Source organism: Marmota monax, unplaced genomic scaffold (assembly GCF_021218885.2).
Source record: "Marmota monax isolate L192 unplaced genomic scaffold, Marmota_monax_Labrador192_F-V1.1 WCK01_AAM20220418_F8-fsc00210, whole genome shotgun sequence".
Taxonomy (NCBI): domain Eukaryota; kingdom Metazoa; phylum Chordata; class Mammalia; order Rodentia; family Sciuridae; genus Marmota; species Marmota monax.
In genome coordinates this window covers 1,496,206-1,513,080 of record NW_026695248.1, presented here as the reverse complement: position 1 = coordinate 1,513,080, position 16,875 = coordinate 1,496,206, and the positions used below count along the sequence as shown (strand labels likewise).

General features: G+C 36.1%; 1 protein-coding gene across 8 annotated transcripts in view; it reads left to right on the top strand.

Moving 5' to 3' along the window:
* Positions 1–16,875, top strand: part of Rev1 (REV1 DNA directed polymerase) — a 78,998-nt gene that overhangs the window by 48,991 nt on the left and 13,132 nt on the right. For 4 of the 8 annotated variants that reach the window (XM_046440369.1, XM_046440368.1, XM_058578312.1 and 1 more), the window contains 5 exons: positions 1,220–1,336; positions 5,657–5,765; positions 10,922–11,050; positions 11,800–11,954; positions 14,986–15,105. In XM_046440369.1, coding sequence (XP_046296325.1) covers positions 1,220–1,336; positions 5,657–5,765; positions 10,922–11,050; positions 11,800–11,954; positions 14,986–15,105 — 630 coding nt within the window. Of the gene's footprint in view, positions 1–1,219; positions 1,337–3,753; positions 3,921–5,656; positions 5,766–10,322; positions 10,450–10,921; positions 11,051–11,799; positions 11,955–14,985; positions 15,106–16,875 lie in introns of those variants that run through there. The other 4 variants (XM_046440371.1, XM_046440372.2, XM_046440373.2 and 1 more) reach the window with 4 other exon arrangements.

Sequence of the window (16,875 nt, the reverse complement as noted above, 5' to 3'; positions counted from 1 at the left end):
CAGGGCCCTGCCTTGGGCATTTTCTGGATTTTATACTACTTGTTAATGAAAATTTTATGGTAACCTGTATCTTTGGCACAGGGATCAGCATACTTTCTTGTGTGCAAATAATTTGATAGTAGTCTTGAAGCAGGTGAACATGCCAGTGTTTTGGTTGTAGAATAATTTTGTATTGAGTACAGCTAAAATATATTAAGTTACTTGGGCAGGGTTTGTTTTAATGAAATTTCAGATGTTTGTGAACTAGTCATTACTTCTAAGAACATGTATTTTAGATTTTTCAGTAGTTATCTCTGTCTAAAACAGAGAGCTATATTAGCATTTTCTTCTGAAATCCAGTTCTTCGCTTCCGTAAGAATCCCTAATTATGGCACAGAAGATTCTGGGTTAATATCAAAGCTTTATCTTGGTCATGGGTAGATGCTGCTTCAGTTCTGAAGGAATTTTTAACATGTTAAAATTTTGATTTTTAACTTAGGAATAATTTTTAATGTATTTTCTTGTGCATGCTAATCAGAAGCTCTCCAACTGAGTTATCTTCTAGTCTCCCCTTTTTGTACCCTTCACAACAACTATATTTAATAAATATATAAAAATCATCTGTGCTAAAGCTTTACAACATTATGGTTACTCATGGAAAAGGAAGTGATAAGTGAAAGTAATTTTCTAACTAAAGCAAAAACTGAGGGACTATATTTATGCTTGGGCGAGGTAGGGTCAGATTGAGATCCTATACATATGAATCAAATTTATTTCTCTTACTATAAAATTGAATAGATGAGTGTAGATGTTGAACCTGCTCTTTGGATACCAGAAATATAAAAAGTGTGTGTGTGTGTGTGTGTGTGTATATGTGTGTATACATACATACATACATAACACAAATACATATATTAAGGTTTTCTTTCTCTCCCTCCTCTAATCTGAGTATCTGGTTTGAGTTGTCTGTTTTCTACCATAAGAAATCTTAGAAAGCTAAGTGATGTTGCTTTTAGGTTAAATAAATATATCAAAGTTGTCTTCAGTAGTTTACTTTTCAGGGGAGAGCTAAGGAACTTAAATGACATTTTCATAGTGATTGATAGTAATATTAATTTCTTAAGGGATTAATGCCTGAAGGAGAAGAGTATATATTAAAAATATATGAAAATTTTTTCTTTACTTGCTCTTATCATTTCTATGCACTTAGATGTAAAATAATTTAATCTTTTCCTTACAGGAAAACCAGTGGCTGTTACTAGCAACAGAGGCACAGGAAGGGCACCTTTGCGTCCAGGAGCTAATCCCCAGCTGGAATGGCAATATTACCAGAATAAAATCCTGAAAGGCAAAGCAGGTACAGATGAGCTCTTTGAAGTCATAGTGCTCCTGTGGACGACTTCTGGATTTTGCTGTTGATATTTTAGAAATGAAAGCAGAGTTACAGAAACTAGCTTTTTCATTTTCAATCAAAACAAAATCTGAATACTACATAACTGGCTTGTAGTTAGTTAGGCTTTGTTGAATTGGATGGTTATATTTTCCTGGAACAGAGAGAAGACTGTTTTTAAAATGTGATTTATTTGCTTTTATATATTAAGATGGGGATGAAAATTATGGACATGCTTGAGAAACTTTTATGTGACTTGAGACTGAATTACTAGTAATTTGACCCCTGCATCACAGTAAGAACACTGAAGTTTGTTAAGATTCAAATGAGGAAGAGGAATAAGAAAGAGTAGAACTTTAATTTATTGGAATAAGAATGTAAATACCAATAATAATTCTTCATGTCTTTTATTGAACCTGTTTCATATGAGAAACATTTTCTTGCCCCTTTTGGCTTTTATTTAGATATTAATAAACAAAAATCATAAATTTTACTACTCAAAATACTAAGATTTTTATGTATCTTTTATTGCCCCCCCCCATAAATTCCCTGAGAAAAAGTCTAGAAATTTCTTCAACATTGATCAGTTTCCTCATGTATGTCTTGCAAAGCTCCCAGTTTTTAAAAATTAGTCTTTCAGGAAAATATTGATCAGAAAGTAGGTATACAAGTGATACAGAAGGCATGCAGTTTGATTTTATCCCAATTTTTTTCATTTCCCTAATTTGTCAGTCATTGAACTTTGGGCTTATTTTAGAAAAGACCCCTATTAAGGCAAAAGGAAAGAGAGTGGACAGCTCTAAGGACCTTTATTGGGATTACAGTCTTTTTTATTGGTTTAGTCACCTGTTTACATGGTATGAATGTGAAAAAAAATTTGTAGATAACACATTTATGCTTGGTGTGTGCAATATTTTCCAAGTTTTCTTGGATTTTTTCTTGATCTAAGTCTTTGCAGAGATTTTTGAGATTGTAGGCTTTTGTGTGTCGTGAGTAGATCTTGGGGTAGCTCTTATTGAACTTGTATTGTGGTATGGTTAGTTTCTAAGTATTGTTAGTGTGGTTTTGTAGTAGATTGTTTTTGTTTTCTATATTTTCTTCGTGATTGTTACAAAGATGAAATCTTCAGTTCTAGAAAATAAGAAAGTAGCCTAAGGAAGTGTACCATACTTGTCACATATTGGGCACTTAGTAAATGCTTTCTGAATGTCAAAAGAAGAAAACAATCCCAGGTGTATATGTTCGGTAGCATCACTCGGTTATTCAGTGCTCAGAGTCCTTGGTGGGTGGAGGACTTGAGTTTGCTACACATGTCCTTATTTCAGCTCTCTACATCTAGAGCTTGACCTTGGCAGGTACGTGTTCCTTAGGAGTAGCTGTAGCTGGTCCTCCTTTGTCTTTCCTTTCATCATTGTCTGACCATACGTTGTTTATGAACAGAATATTGTCATTGGTTACTTAATTATCTTCATCAATTTAGCCACTGGATTTTTATAATGTTTAATGACCTTTATAATTCACACACATCCCCTTCACCTCTATGTGTGGGTGGTATATCAGAAGGCAAAAAATAGGACAAATACTTAAAATTTCACTTGCTATTGAACACTGTCAAAAATAGATTTTTTTCTTACTGGAAGAGATGAATATGATACTTTGACGTTATACTCTTGCTTTAACTTGATGTCATTCACTTTTATATCCTAAGCTTTTTGACCTATTAGGAGCTTACCAATATATTTATTACATAAGGAAAGGATTAGATTGTCCTTTATTATAATAAAGTAAGTTTGCAATTAAGCTTGTGCTCAGAACTTGTTTTTTCCAATACCTCTGTTCCTCTTTCCTTGTTATTCTCCAGTCTTTCTTTCTCTGGGTCATTATTAGATATGACACCAAAAATTTAAAAAATATTGAGGATCAATTTAGGAATTAGAATCTTTGGCTTCTTTTTTGAAAAAGTAAACAGTTCTAATGTTTTGGCTTGCATGTCTATGCAGAGGTTTAGGACAAATAAGCATCTTTAATCCTTTTTAGAAACTTTGGTTTCTTTATTGTCATATTCAGAAACATGAATTAGACCAGTGTAACCAGGGGATCTTATCCATCTGTGACTTCCTTTGGAAGCTGCTTCCTGAATAGTACTCGGTAGTGATGTCTCATTGATGATCTCATTATTTGGAACCTTTTAGACACTAGATTTCATGATTGGGGCCTTTTACCCCATTCCTGGATTCCTGGGATGGAGATGTTTTCTATCCCTTCAACAGCTTCAGTTTTCATTCTAAAGAACAACGGTTTTTAAAGTCATATTAGTCATAGATTTATTCTCAGCGATTTCTTTTTCACAGACTTGGGTCCTGGCCTCTGATTTCTCCAACCGTTCCTCCACATTCTCCATGTGCCCGTCTAGTTTGTCAAGTTTTGATGAGCAGTTCTCTACTTTGCCCTCCAGTGAGGACAGTGTGTCCCTGCATTTCCCTGAATCTCACATGAAGCAACTCACTCCGCTGGTGGAGGGACCCACGCACTCTGCTGCACTGTGGAACAGGTCAGCCAGCCCAGTGAAGAGGAACATGATGGTGCTGCCTCTCAGGCCAGGGCATTGGGGGCGCATGGACCACACTCTGTTCTTGCCTCAAGCATGAGCTTTCTATAACTTCCAGATGAATATTTTAGGTTAACTAGCCCCAGTAAAATAGTCACATAACTCCCCAACTTTTAAGGCATAACTCATGGTTACATTACTGTGGCTGTTCAAGCTTCCATACTCCTTGTTTTGGTCTAGTAGCACCCTCTGTTGGACTGTCTTACTAACAGTCCTGAAATTCTTACAGATTAGAATAATGGACTGTTATAGAAACACTGGATAATCTGCTCTGCATTCTGTCTTGAATTTGTAACTGTGACATGTTACTCACTTTTTATCAGAAAACCTAGCTCACATTACATACTTTGCTGTTTTTATTTTTTGATGCAAGTAGGATTTGACCCTATTAAGATGCCAGTCATGAGTGTGATTTGCATTTATGCTGTGCATACATGGGTGTTCCAGTCCAGAAGTGCCTCGGATGAGTTGCATAGTTAGGTATAAGACGTTAATGATTACCAGTTAAACAAGGAAGAGTTATTTTAGCCTATGAAGCCAAATACCTTGCTGTGTTTTTCTGGTGGTACATTAACTTGGCTGAGTTTTTATGGAAGATTGAGTCTCTTAAATAAACAGAATTGTAGGATTTGTTAGGTATGTATTGTTACAAGATACTCAAAATAGGCTTTATAGAACTAGAGGAAGTGGTATATTTTGGACTTAGTTTACTGACCATTTGTTGTTGTTGTTTATAGAGGAGATATGACTGAGATTGCGTTTGTAGAATGTGGTGTGTGTTTACAGCATATTCTTCTTGTAACCTAATAGTATTATCCGGAGAACCATGACTGGAGTTGTATTTTAGTCTGTTAATTACTGGGGAATGTGGTAAAGGAACTAAAGTGGCATGTAACCGGTAGATTTTCTAGACTGTGCTTTTATGTTCTTGTGTAAAGTGGTAACTTTGGTTTGGATATATTAGGCTAGAGTTGTGTTCTGTAAAGCAGTAGAAACTCTGATCACACTTGAATGGTTTTTACTTGAATGTGCATTTTTATACCAAAAGTAGAATTGCCTGAAAGGGGAAATACTGCCATGAAGCTCTTTTACCTGATGTGTATATAAAATGAAAAGCTTAAATTTAGGATGAAACCTCTTTATTGTTTTGGCCTATTCAATTATTGTTTGATCAAATGGTTGGTAGGAATTTGATGATTGTTGATCATATTAATTTGCCTTAAGTTCTGCAGATAGTTTTTTTAGGAAACAGAAACGTTCTGAGAAATGCGTTTTTTCCTTTAACTTTTCCCCCACTACGAAGAGCTGAGAAGTCTCTCTAAGGCTGTAGTTGGGGAGTTTGTTTCCCTGATGACTTTTCATCCTTGTCTACCTCCTGCGGGTTACAGGATAGTTATATTTACCTCAGTGTATTTTTAAAAAATTTCTATTATTAAAACAGAACACATTAAATTTGTTATTGTAAGTTTTTATCTGACTGCTGTTGAAGAATACAATGGAAGCAAGTAATTTTAGGTTACAGAATTTTATTTTATTAAGGAGATAAAAACAAGTAGATATAACCATATTAGGATTTTACTAAACATTTGTATTTAAAATAATGAAAAATAAATTTCTTGAATAAAAGTTAAGAAAAATCAATTTTTAACATATAGTCATTAAACTTTGTTATTTTAAAGCAGATATACCAGATTCATCAATGTGGGAGAATCAAGATTCTGCACAAATAAATGGAATTGATTCTGTTTTGTCAAAGGCTGAAATTGCTTCTTGTAGTTATGAAGCCAGGTATGTAGAAATACTAAGTGTGTTGTCTTTCCTACTGAATAGTTGATTTAATTATTTTTATATAATTTTTGGAAATAGATTTGGAAATGTCAGACCTCTCATTTGAATGTCACAAAACATTATGAAGTGTTTTTAACCTTAATTCCTTCTGTTCTCATCTACCCCTATCTTCCATGCTAAATAACTTTAAACAATTTAACAATCCCTTATGAACCTATAGGTCCTGCAGTGGAAACCAAAAGAAATTGGGCACTGTCATTTTTATTCTCTTTTAAAGCATGGAATTAAAGAATTAAAAAATTTTTAAAATGGGAGAGAGCCTTCATATTTATCTACTGAAATCTTCCCTTTTATAGATAAGGGAAACCCCTTGTAACAAAGCTGATAATTGGTTTGTCGTTATTTAAACTCTATTGCCAAGCTGTGCACAGTGGTACACACCTGTAATCCCAGCTGCTTGGGAGACTGAGGCAGGAGGATCACCAGTTCAAAGTCGGCCTCAGCAGCAGCAAGGCTTTAAGCAACTCAGTGAGACACTGTCTCTAAATTAAATACAAAATAAGGCTGGGGATGTGGCTCAGTGGTTGAGTGCCCCTGAGTTAAATCCCTGGTATCAAAAAACAACTCTATTGCCTTTTTCAGAAGTAAATGATTTCATGCACTTATACCCAGTAATCATCTCACTTCAAATTGGTAAGAATGGGGCTGGGGTTGTAGTTCAGTGGTAGAGCACTTGCCTAGCATGTATAAGGCACTGTGTTTGATCCTCAGCGCCACATAAAAATAAATTTTAAAGAAAGGTATTGTGGGCCTGGAGTTGTAGAGAAGAGGTAGAGCACTTGCCTAGCATGAGTCCCTGGATTCAACCCTCAGCACCACATAAAAATAAAATAAAGGTATTGTGTTCACCTACAACTAAAAAATAAATGTTAAAAAAAAAAAGGTGTCCATCTACAACTTAAAATTTTTTTTTTTAAATATTAAGAATGTCAACGTATTAGCACCAACTTTGTGTGTAGGTCTTTATCTTATAGTAATATTACATCCTTATTGCAATCAACTGATTAAATACAAAGAGGAACACACATACGTATATTCCTTAAACATTAAAAAAATCATGTTTTAATAATCAATTACAGTGGTTGTGAAAATAGAGGGAGTAATAAATTAATTAATCGAAAAAGGAATCTATTTTTCCTTTTCTGATAACTAAACCCAGACATTTTTGCCTTTATAACACAGCATACATTTATTATTGATGATAACTCTAAGTATTCAATAATTAAAAGAACATCCTTAAATCAGTTATATTTTTTTCATTTTCATTCAAAGTTGGGGTTTTTCAAGCCAATCTAATCTGAACAGAAAAAATGTTTGAGCTCAACATTATCTAATCAGAATAGTGTGTTTAAAAATTTGCTGATAGTTTTATTAATATGATATTCAAATTAAAAAGTTCAAACATGCATAATGTAAAATATAAAATATGTTCAGTTCTTTTCCATTATGACTGTCAACCTAGTATTCCCAGGCTAACTTTGCCTTTCTCATTAATAGAACCTTTTTTTTTTTTTTTCATTGCCAGTTGATAATGTGGCCAGAGACTTAAACTTATTTTAACAAATAAGAATTAAGTGAAATACCAGAAGCATTTAGGATTGTTGGTACCGCTCTTTATTAGCACAGGCAATTCAGAGCTGAGTTTGTGTGGTGCTCAACAGGTTGATCTTTCTTCACCCACTTGGTTTTAGAAGGGTGACTTGTACTTTTAGTGGCTAGATAGCTGTGTGGAGTATCTGTCGGATGCAGTGACACCCAAAAATAAATATGTCCTTGGGTTTTGCTGGTTGGTGAAGTAAGAGTTTCTCCCTCTCCATGCTGCCTCTGCAAGGACACAGCAGCAGCACTCCTGGATGCCTGCTAGATGGATGCTAGACAGGGAGTACAATGGCTGCCTGGAGGCAGAAGCCTTCTCAGTTTCTGATGGCCTTGGACTTCACCAGCTAGGTTAAGTGTATCTAAGTGCTGGGCTTCTGGTGTTTGGAGTTGCATTTGTATTGACCCACATAGCAGCAGTGGGGTGACAATATATGAGCCCCAGATACTATGCTGGAAGCCATTTAAGTGCCAATTAAATAGCAAATGTTTATTTTAAAGACATGCATAAAGAGATAAAAATGAATTTGCATGTAAGTTGCAAAATAAATTAAGTCTGTAGCTATGGGATTTTTGTCCTTTCATTCTAATTTTCCCTTTTCTAGAAGGCTGTTCCTAATGTTTTAATAACCAGTAGAAATTATTTTCTAAATGCCTTTTTATTTATGACTATCCAACAGGTGTTTTTCTTTTTGTGAAAAGATTTATTAAAAAGCAAGTATAATTAATTGCATCAGAGAAATGTTTCTGAGATTGGAGAGGGGATTAGATGGTCATCACAGTTCTGTGCTTTGATGAGTTTTTGATAGACATGACCTAATCTGAAGTCTGCCAAGAATGGAATGTGAATATGAGATGAGATAAATCATATATGTGAATCATATGTGAATATGAGATAAATCATATAACATATGACATAGTTAGACTATGTCATAGTATGCATTAATTTTAGAAGTTTTACCCATAATTAACCATAAAGAATAAGTGTACAGGGGCTGAGGCTGTGGCTCAGTGGTAGAGCATTCGCCTAGCTTGTGTAAGGAACTGGATTCGATCCTCAGCACCACATACAAATAGAAACAAATTAAAATAAAGGTATTGTGTCCAACTGCAACTAAAAAAATATTTTTTAAAAAAGAATAATTGAGGGCTGGGGATGTGGCTCAAGCGGTAGCGCGCTCGCCTGGCATGCGTGCGGCCCGGGTTCGATACTCAGCACCACATACCAACAAAGATGTTGTGTCCGCCGAGAACTAAAAATAAATAAATTAAAAAAAAAAAAAAAAAAAGAATAATTGTACATACTAAATGAGAAAGTAGATATGTGGATGAATGTAGGTAATGATAGACTAATACTCTAGAATCATAGGTTTTTTAAATTAAAAAAAATTAAATCTCTATTTTCAGGTGCTTTTGTAAGGACCTTTACTGTTCTTTCTTACTAGTGACATGAATAGTATGTGGAATGGACAGTATTAATGAATTGATGGTTGATTCCCCCCCACACACACATTGTCTGATCCAACACCAAATACCATTGTCTGAGCAAAGCCTATTGCAAGAAGGAGTATGCTGTCTGCACTTTAAGCCTGGGAGTAAACTAGCATACAGTTACCAAGTACAGGGCTGGTAATTTATCCTTCATTGAATTCTAGTTGGGAGAAATAGACTAATCTAATTTTGTTAAGGGTCACTTCAAAAGTTTTTGTAATTATCTGTATTCGTTTATTTTCTGTGCAAAAAATCTTAATTTCCCAGGCATCAATTCAAAGTATTTTGCTTCCCTTACTTATGGGAAATCGTTTTGGTTTTGGTTTTGTTTGTAAATTCTTTGTAGTGTCTGGTGATTGTTAATCTTTTCTTTTTGCAAAATGTGCACAAGTACCTTAAAAGGTACTATATTTTTCTAATTAATGTGTCTGAAAATTTTTGTATAAATGGAAATTTAGAAAGTGAAATTATAAGAACATGATATTTATAGGAACTGTAACACATTTCTTTAAAAAAGAGTAATTTCATTAATTTGTAAGTTTAGATTTTACCTGCTGAACCTTTACATCTCACATAATTATTACTTCAAGTTTACCCTTTTTAATGCCAGATCTTATTTTATTTGCTTTAATCATTTCTGATTAACTTTTTAAATTATGTTTTCATATACACATCTAAACTATTGTATATACACTTCCCTACATTAATAAGCAAGGTCTATTTACTGTAATTCTTCTTTTGCTGGGTGAATGCAGGGTCATCCTTATGACCTTACAAAATAATTGGAGTGACTGTATATGAGCACTAAACATATCTTATACCTAGCAACTTACAGAATACCTGAGACAAAAGTATTTGTTGAGAGAATGAAAAGTTCTTTCCTTTGCTATTTTCTTTTACAGTCATTCCTTCCTTTACTATCATTTTTTCCTTCTTATTAGATATTTTTTATTTACTAGAGTCTTAACAGTGAGATAGATTGTTATTGTTTTTGTAAACATTAAAAAATGCGTGCGGTTGGAGGATTCTTCCCTCTTGGCTCTCTCATCTGAATGATGGGAGAGTGCCAGAGGCCTTGGAGTAATTGAAGACTGTTTGTATTTGTTTCTCTAATGGGGCACATCTCCATACTAAGTAAGCTCTTAGTAAATAATTTGAGTGAACGTATAGGATAACCATGACCATACTGTATTATAGTATTATGTAATCTGGTGAAACATTGCTCTTATTACTTTGCTTGTGTTTTACTATAATATTTTTTTCTTGATTCATTTACAGAGTGATAAAGTGGAATTTTACTAATTATGTATAATTCCATAATTATAGTTTTGTGCTGAATGCTCCAAATATCAAAGGTAATGTGGGGCATTGAGACACACAGTAGATTTAAAATTTACCATTTTCAATTAGGTCCCTCAAAATTCTGGAACCCTGGCTCCTGCCCAGAGTGATGTCCTACCATATACAATGCTGTTGGCATCTCAACCACTGTGGAGCCACTTCAGGAGCATGGAATTGGTCAATTGGGAATTGGGTGGTAATAGGATGAGTACATTTTGTCTGTTTGTCACATAGCACTGTTTTGTGTAGTTCTTGCGTTTATATTCTTTGTCTTTGGGGGAATGAACCCTGGCCAAACTGTGCCATGTATTAGGGGAAGAAAACCTTTTTGACGGCATATTCCTGCTCTGTGGTGGTTGTGATATCACCAGCACCAGCATATGGCATGCTGGCAACTCTGCAAAGGGGCCAGAGGTTGAGTTTTAGGAGAAGTCTTCAGATTCAGACAAGAGATATATAAATTACACTAGACAGACAATTGTGTCATTTTCCTTTGGGGGGAAAACAAACCTGTACATTTTCTAAATGCCTATTGTTAAGCCCTAATAAGAAGGGAGATAAATGGAAATTTTATATTAGTGGCATGGGGAGAACTTAACATATTCAATTTTGGCTTTTAGTTTGAGGCTTTCTAGTATAACCACCATTATGTTTTGTTTTCTCTCTAGACAAGTTGGCATTAAGAATGGAATGTTTTTTGGGCACGCTAAACAGCTTTGTCCCAATCTTCAAGCTGTTCCGTATGATTTTCATGCTTACAAAGAAGTTGCACGAACAATGTATGAAACATTGGCGAGGTACATGTATAATATAATCATTTCCATGTGTGTTATCTCCTACTTCTTTTTCTGTTATAAAGACAGTCCAGTGTTTTTGTTTTTTTACTGGGGGGTGGTGGTAGTATTGTTTTTAGCATTGTCAGGGTCACTTTTGCTAGACCTTTCTCTTAGAAGCCCTTTCTTCATCATCCCACTTTGACAACTTTCTTTAAAAGGAAAAACTTATTTTCAAGGGACATTTTTGCATTGCTAAAATTGTTCCAGTGCTTCTGATGGCCTCATACTTGTGATCCCTCTTGCCTCAGCCTCCCAGGTAGCTGGGATTATAGGCATGTACCACCGTGCGTGGCATTGAGGAGATACGCTTCTTGTCTCCATCTTCACCTCTGCTGCTTCTTTCTTAGGCTTTATTTTGAGCATCTGTATCCATTTAATACAAATGGCTGCTAAATACTGATCTCACTGAGAAAAATAATTTTTAATCCTTGCCTTTGTGAGAGCTTACTTTAGTAGGGGAAAGAAAATATAAAAGGATAAATTAAGTTATCTGGCATCTATATGTCGGGGTTCTGTGCTAAATGGTAAGTGAGTTATAATCACAGTGGTCCTTAAGATCCCAAATAAAGAAATGTTGGTGTTATCAAGTAGAAAGCACTTTAAATGCTGTTCCAAAGCTAATCAGTGGTTTGTATACTTTATTTTGCAACATTTTTGTCTACCAGATGGTGCCCTGGCTGTGATTCATTGCCTTTGCTTTTTGTTGATAGCTACACTCACAATATCGAAGCTGTCAGTTGTGATGAAGCACTGGTAGACATCACTGAAATCCTTGCAGAGACCAAACTCAGTCCTGATGAATTTGCACATGCCATCCGTATGGAAATCAAAGACAAGACTAAATGTGCTGCTTCTGTTGGAATTGGTTAGTATCTGGCTTATCTTATATTTTTAACTGTACTCAAAATAGTTGGTTTGGGATCCTTGAGTAACACTTAACCTTTAGAGTTTTTATTAGCTTGCTTGCTACATGCTGCATAGGTGGGCCTCTCCCTTCTGATATTTTTTAGCATTGCTTGCAGCTGCAGGTAAAAGGGTTGGGAATGCAAGTAAATGGTTGATGATAGAATATCTTTGCAGTGAACAAGATATAATAATTCTTGTTCTTCAAAAGTAGGAAAAGTCTAGGGGCTGGAGTTGTGGCTCAAGTGGTAGAGTGCCTCGCCTAGCACATGTGAGGCACTGGGTTCGATCCTCAGCACCACATTAAAAAAAATAAAAATATTGTATCCACCTAAAATTAAAAAAATAAATAAATATTTTTTTAAAAAAGTGGAAAAGTCTAATTATATTTGTGGACTCCCCCCCCCCAAAAAAAAAAAAAAAAAGGGCACAGAGCTAAAATAGTATTAAAGCAGGGTGGTGATGTGGAATTTAGCGTTAGGTATGCGTATTGTTGTTCACTGTTGTTCAGTTTCCTGAAACACATAATTCCTGGCTGTCTCAGTACTGAGAGTCACCCCAAATGACAGTGTTCTTATTAATTCCAGTTTCTTTTGACTCTTCTCCATCTGTTTTGAGCCTTGAATTTTGTTTCTTCAGCTTCTTCTACCCCCTGTCCTTTTTTTTTTTTTTTTTTTTTAAATTAAAAAATTTTTTTTTTTTTTTGATACTAGGGATTCCACCTAGGGGCACTTTACCACTGAGCTATATCTTCAGCCCTTTTTATTACTTATTTTGAGACAGGTTCTCACTAAGTTGCTAAGACTGACCTTAAATTAGTGATCCTATTCTCTTAAGCCTCCCAAATAACTGGGATTACTGTGTGCCACTACGCCTGGACCACCTGTACTTCTTTTGTCAACACTTCCAGGTGTGCTCTCTGGAATTCTTCGTCATACCTGTGCTTCTATGTGTCACTCTTCCTTTCTCCAACTTCTCAGTAGCTACTGTCAAAATAGCCCTGTTGCCCTGATCTCAAGTGGAGCCCGTCTGTCCCTGCTCTACTGTATATATGCCACAGGCTTGGAAGTAGAGATGATAATCTCTTAGTTTGCCGTTGTCTCTTCCACTAATAAGGCCTCTATCCTCATGCTGAAACTCTGAAGTTCCTGTCTCCTTACTACCCCTGGGATTTACACAGGTGTTTGAGTGACAAGGAGAGGCTAATCTCATTGAAAGAATTGGTTGCTTCCATTTCTCCGGAGCCAGGCCACCACCATACAGTGGGGCCACCAGGGAAGCACCAGGATGGTCAAGAGGCAGAAGTAGGAAAAGCAGCAGAAAACTGAGGCCAGAGTATTCATTGAGGTTTCTGCAGGAAAAGCCAGGCAGGGCTGAGGAAGCAGCTTAGCATTAGCTGTTTGTCTAACCTGGCAGTTTTTCACTATGGGAGTGGTCTCTAACTGCTTGGTAGCTGGCACCGGGGGGATATAAGGGAACAGACAGAAACTATTACCTTGCTCTGTGAGAGTTTGATAAGGAGGAAGGTAGGGATGGCTGGCCTACATGTGAAAGGTGTGTTTTCAGGTAAGTGGCTTACCGTTTTAGGAGTTTAGCTAGTCCTGGGAGGGTGGTCTCTCCGAAGGCATAAAAGAGATTCGGCCAGCAAGATTTTTAAGATGTCACCATATCCCAGGATGTTAAGAATAATAAAATGATTAGCCAGGTGTGGTAGTGCAGGCCTGTAATTCCAGTGGCTAGGGTAGGAAGATCACAAATACAAAGCCAGCTACAGCAACTCAGAAAGACCCTGTTTCAAAATAAAAAATAAAAAGGGCTGGAGATGGTTCAGTGGTTAAGCTCCCTGGTACAATCAATCCTTAGTACCAAAAAAACCCCAAAAGAGTAATACGTTGGCAGTGTATTAATTCTGGCTAGTGTATTAAGTGTGTCACTTTTTAAAAAAAATTTTTTTTTTAGTTGTACATGGACACAATTTTTTTATTTTGTTTATTTTTATGTGGTGCTGAGGATCGAACCCAGTGACTCTCAACATGCAAGGCAAGTGCTGTACTGCTGAGCCACAACCCTAGCCCCTCAAGTGTGTCATTTTATTCCTTGCTATTTGTCCAAAGATCCTTTTTGGTATTTCCTTTAGGTCTTGCCTTCTGTATTCCAGTGTCAGACAGATTTTAGTTATTTTGTTTTTAAATTGTACTTATTTTTAAAGTACAAATAACATTCTTTTAAGTTTAAACATATAATTAAAGCTAAATCTCACTTGATATTTCCACTCCGTTTCCTTTTCCCTTCCCCGAAATGCACCACTTTTATTATTTTGGTGTGACTTTCTAGAACTCCTTGTGAATCTCTGTATTTACCCTAGTAAAATATATAGTGTTACAGAAGTCTTCCATATGTTGTTGGTGCAGGTCTTCTCTAGTGTGTGGAGATGCCATTCAGGGAAAAGTTTGCCTATCAGCCAAGCTCCATAGCTCCCTGGCCCTTCTCAGTAGCCTTTCCCTCCTCCACCTTCTTGGTCCACACCACACATCAGGATGCACTGCCCATTTCTAGCTGTGTTTTGAAGACTCTGCTGTCCTCAGTGCCATGACACATGTCCTGGTTGTTTGGGTTTTCTCTTTGCCCTATCCAGTGGCCTCATTTTACTACCTATGCTGGATCTTATGGTTGGGAAAATGAACTACTTTCTCTTCATTGCCCTCAGTTCCTATTAAACCCCCAACTCTCAGGGTTGCTTTCTCTCTCCTACATCCCAATAGATGTTGGAATGGTATGTGTTTTAGAAGAGAGAAAAACACTTACGTCCACCAGCCATCTTAGCCAGATTCATATTACCAAAATTGCAAGGTGTATACTTGTTCAAAATGATTTGTATTTACTTTTATTATTTTTAGAAATTTGATAGTTAATCTTAAGTGTCTTTGTCAAGAAATTTTAAAGGTAATTGTAGCTATTTTTGAACAATACTTTTTCTCTTCTCAACTTTATAGGTTCTAATATTCTCCTGGCTAGAATGGCAACTAGAAAAGCAAAACCAGATGGGCAGTACCACCTAAAATCTGAAGAAGTAGATGATTTTATCAGAGGTCAGCTAGTTATTAATCTACCAGGTAAATACACATTTTTTTTTTAAACTTTTATCTACTATAAAGGTATTCATTAGTGCTTTCCATAGTTCTGTAATCTTTTTTTAATATAATATTGTGCCATGAAAAAGAAAATTTGAAATTCTATATTGAATATCTTCTTGGTTTATCAAGATATGTTTTCTTGGGGGGGTACCTTCCAGTTAGCTTCCACTGGGGAGTGAATCAATTTGTTTTAATTTGTCTGTTCCACTTCCATACTGACCTCCCCCCTGTGTCATAGTCACTGCTTCAGAGGTTCTGGCAGAACCTGGCCTGGCTAGTTGTTCCTACCACTGAAGATCACACTGGGCATAGGAGCCAGAATTAACACAGCCATGTTGAGCAAGATAGTAGGCTGCACACTGAGCTCTTTTTTAATAATATCCTACAGAAGAATAGAAACACACGTGCTATTTTCTTTATTGATAGAGAATATTTATTTGATGATGTGGGGTTTTTTGTTTGTTCTTTAGAGATAATAAAAATTGGACCCAAGGACATACAATTAATTATACCCCCAGCACTATTAAAAAAAAAAAAACTTGTTTTATTGAGGCAAAACTCACATAACATTAACCGTCTGTAAGTGTCCATTTTCATGGTATTCAGTATATTCAAGTCCAGAAGAAGAAAGCCCCAGAGCCATTAAGCAGTAACTCCATGAACCCCTTCCCAGCTTTCAGCTAGCACTCTGTGTACATTATAAACCTCATATTGCTGAATTTTAGAAACTTGTTTTTAGCTGCATTTTAGTTTTCCTGTGGCTAGTTGTTTTCTCATTCTCTCTCAGCATTCACAGAAAGGCAGACAGGCACCGAAGGAAATGGGGAAATGAGAAGAGAGGAAAAAGAGGTAGAAAGGAGATAGGGTAAAAGAAGTGGGGGAGGGTGTCATGGACAGAAAGAGAAGGAAAGAAGAGAGAATTAAGAGACCCTCCAACCCTTTTCATTACCTATTTTGAGCCAGGGTTTTACTAAGTTGTAGAGGCTAGCCTTAAACTTAGATCCTCCTCTCTTAGCCTCTCAGGTGGATGGGATTATCCGCTTCCGCCACCATGCCTAGTGTGTTGAATCATTTTAATAAGAAACACAATTCAGGTTTCTAGGAAAGGCATTCCTAGATGTACATACCTTTATAAAGCTAAGGACAAATGGAGGAAAACCAAGATCCCAACTTAGAGCCGCAGAACTCATCAGCATCTTTTAGGTGAGATACAAGCCTTGTACTCTGTATCTTATAGTAAAGAACGTAGGGGGGCCGGGGATGTGGCTCAAGCGGTAGTGTACTCGCCTGGCATGCATGCGGCGCTGGGCTTGATCCTCAGCACCACATACAAATAAAGATGTTATGTCCGCCGAAAACTAAAAAATAAATATTAAAAAATTCTCTCTCTCTCTCAAAAAAAAAAAAAAAAAAAAAAAAAAGATTGTGGGGATCCTGAAACCTGGCCCATTCTAGGAAGGTAGATACTACCTCTTCAGGGATATTATTCTTTTGATAAAATTGTAGGAGGTCTATCCTTCTCCCCCCACCAATATGTTGCTTAGAAACCTTCAAGCCCAGGTCACTGTTGCTACTATTGTCCAATATGATAGAAATAAACTGTTTTGGATTTTGGCCTATATTTACAAATTTTTGTTCTGTTACCCATTAAAGAAAACATGGCTGAAACCATCATGAAATTTTTTAAATTACCAGTATCACGGTATAGTCGCTAACACTGTGGGTGACTGAAAGTGTGAAAGTTGTACT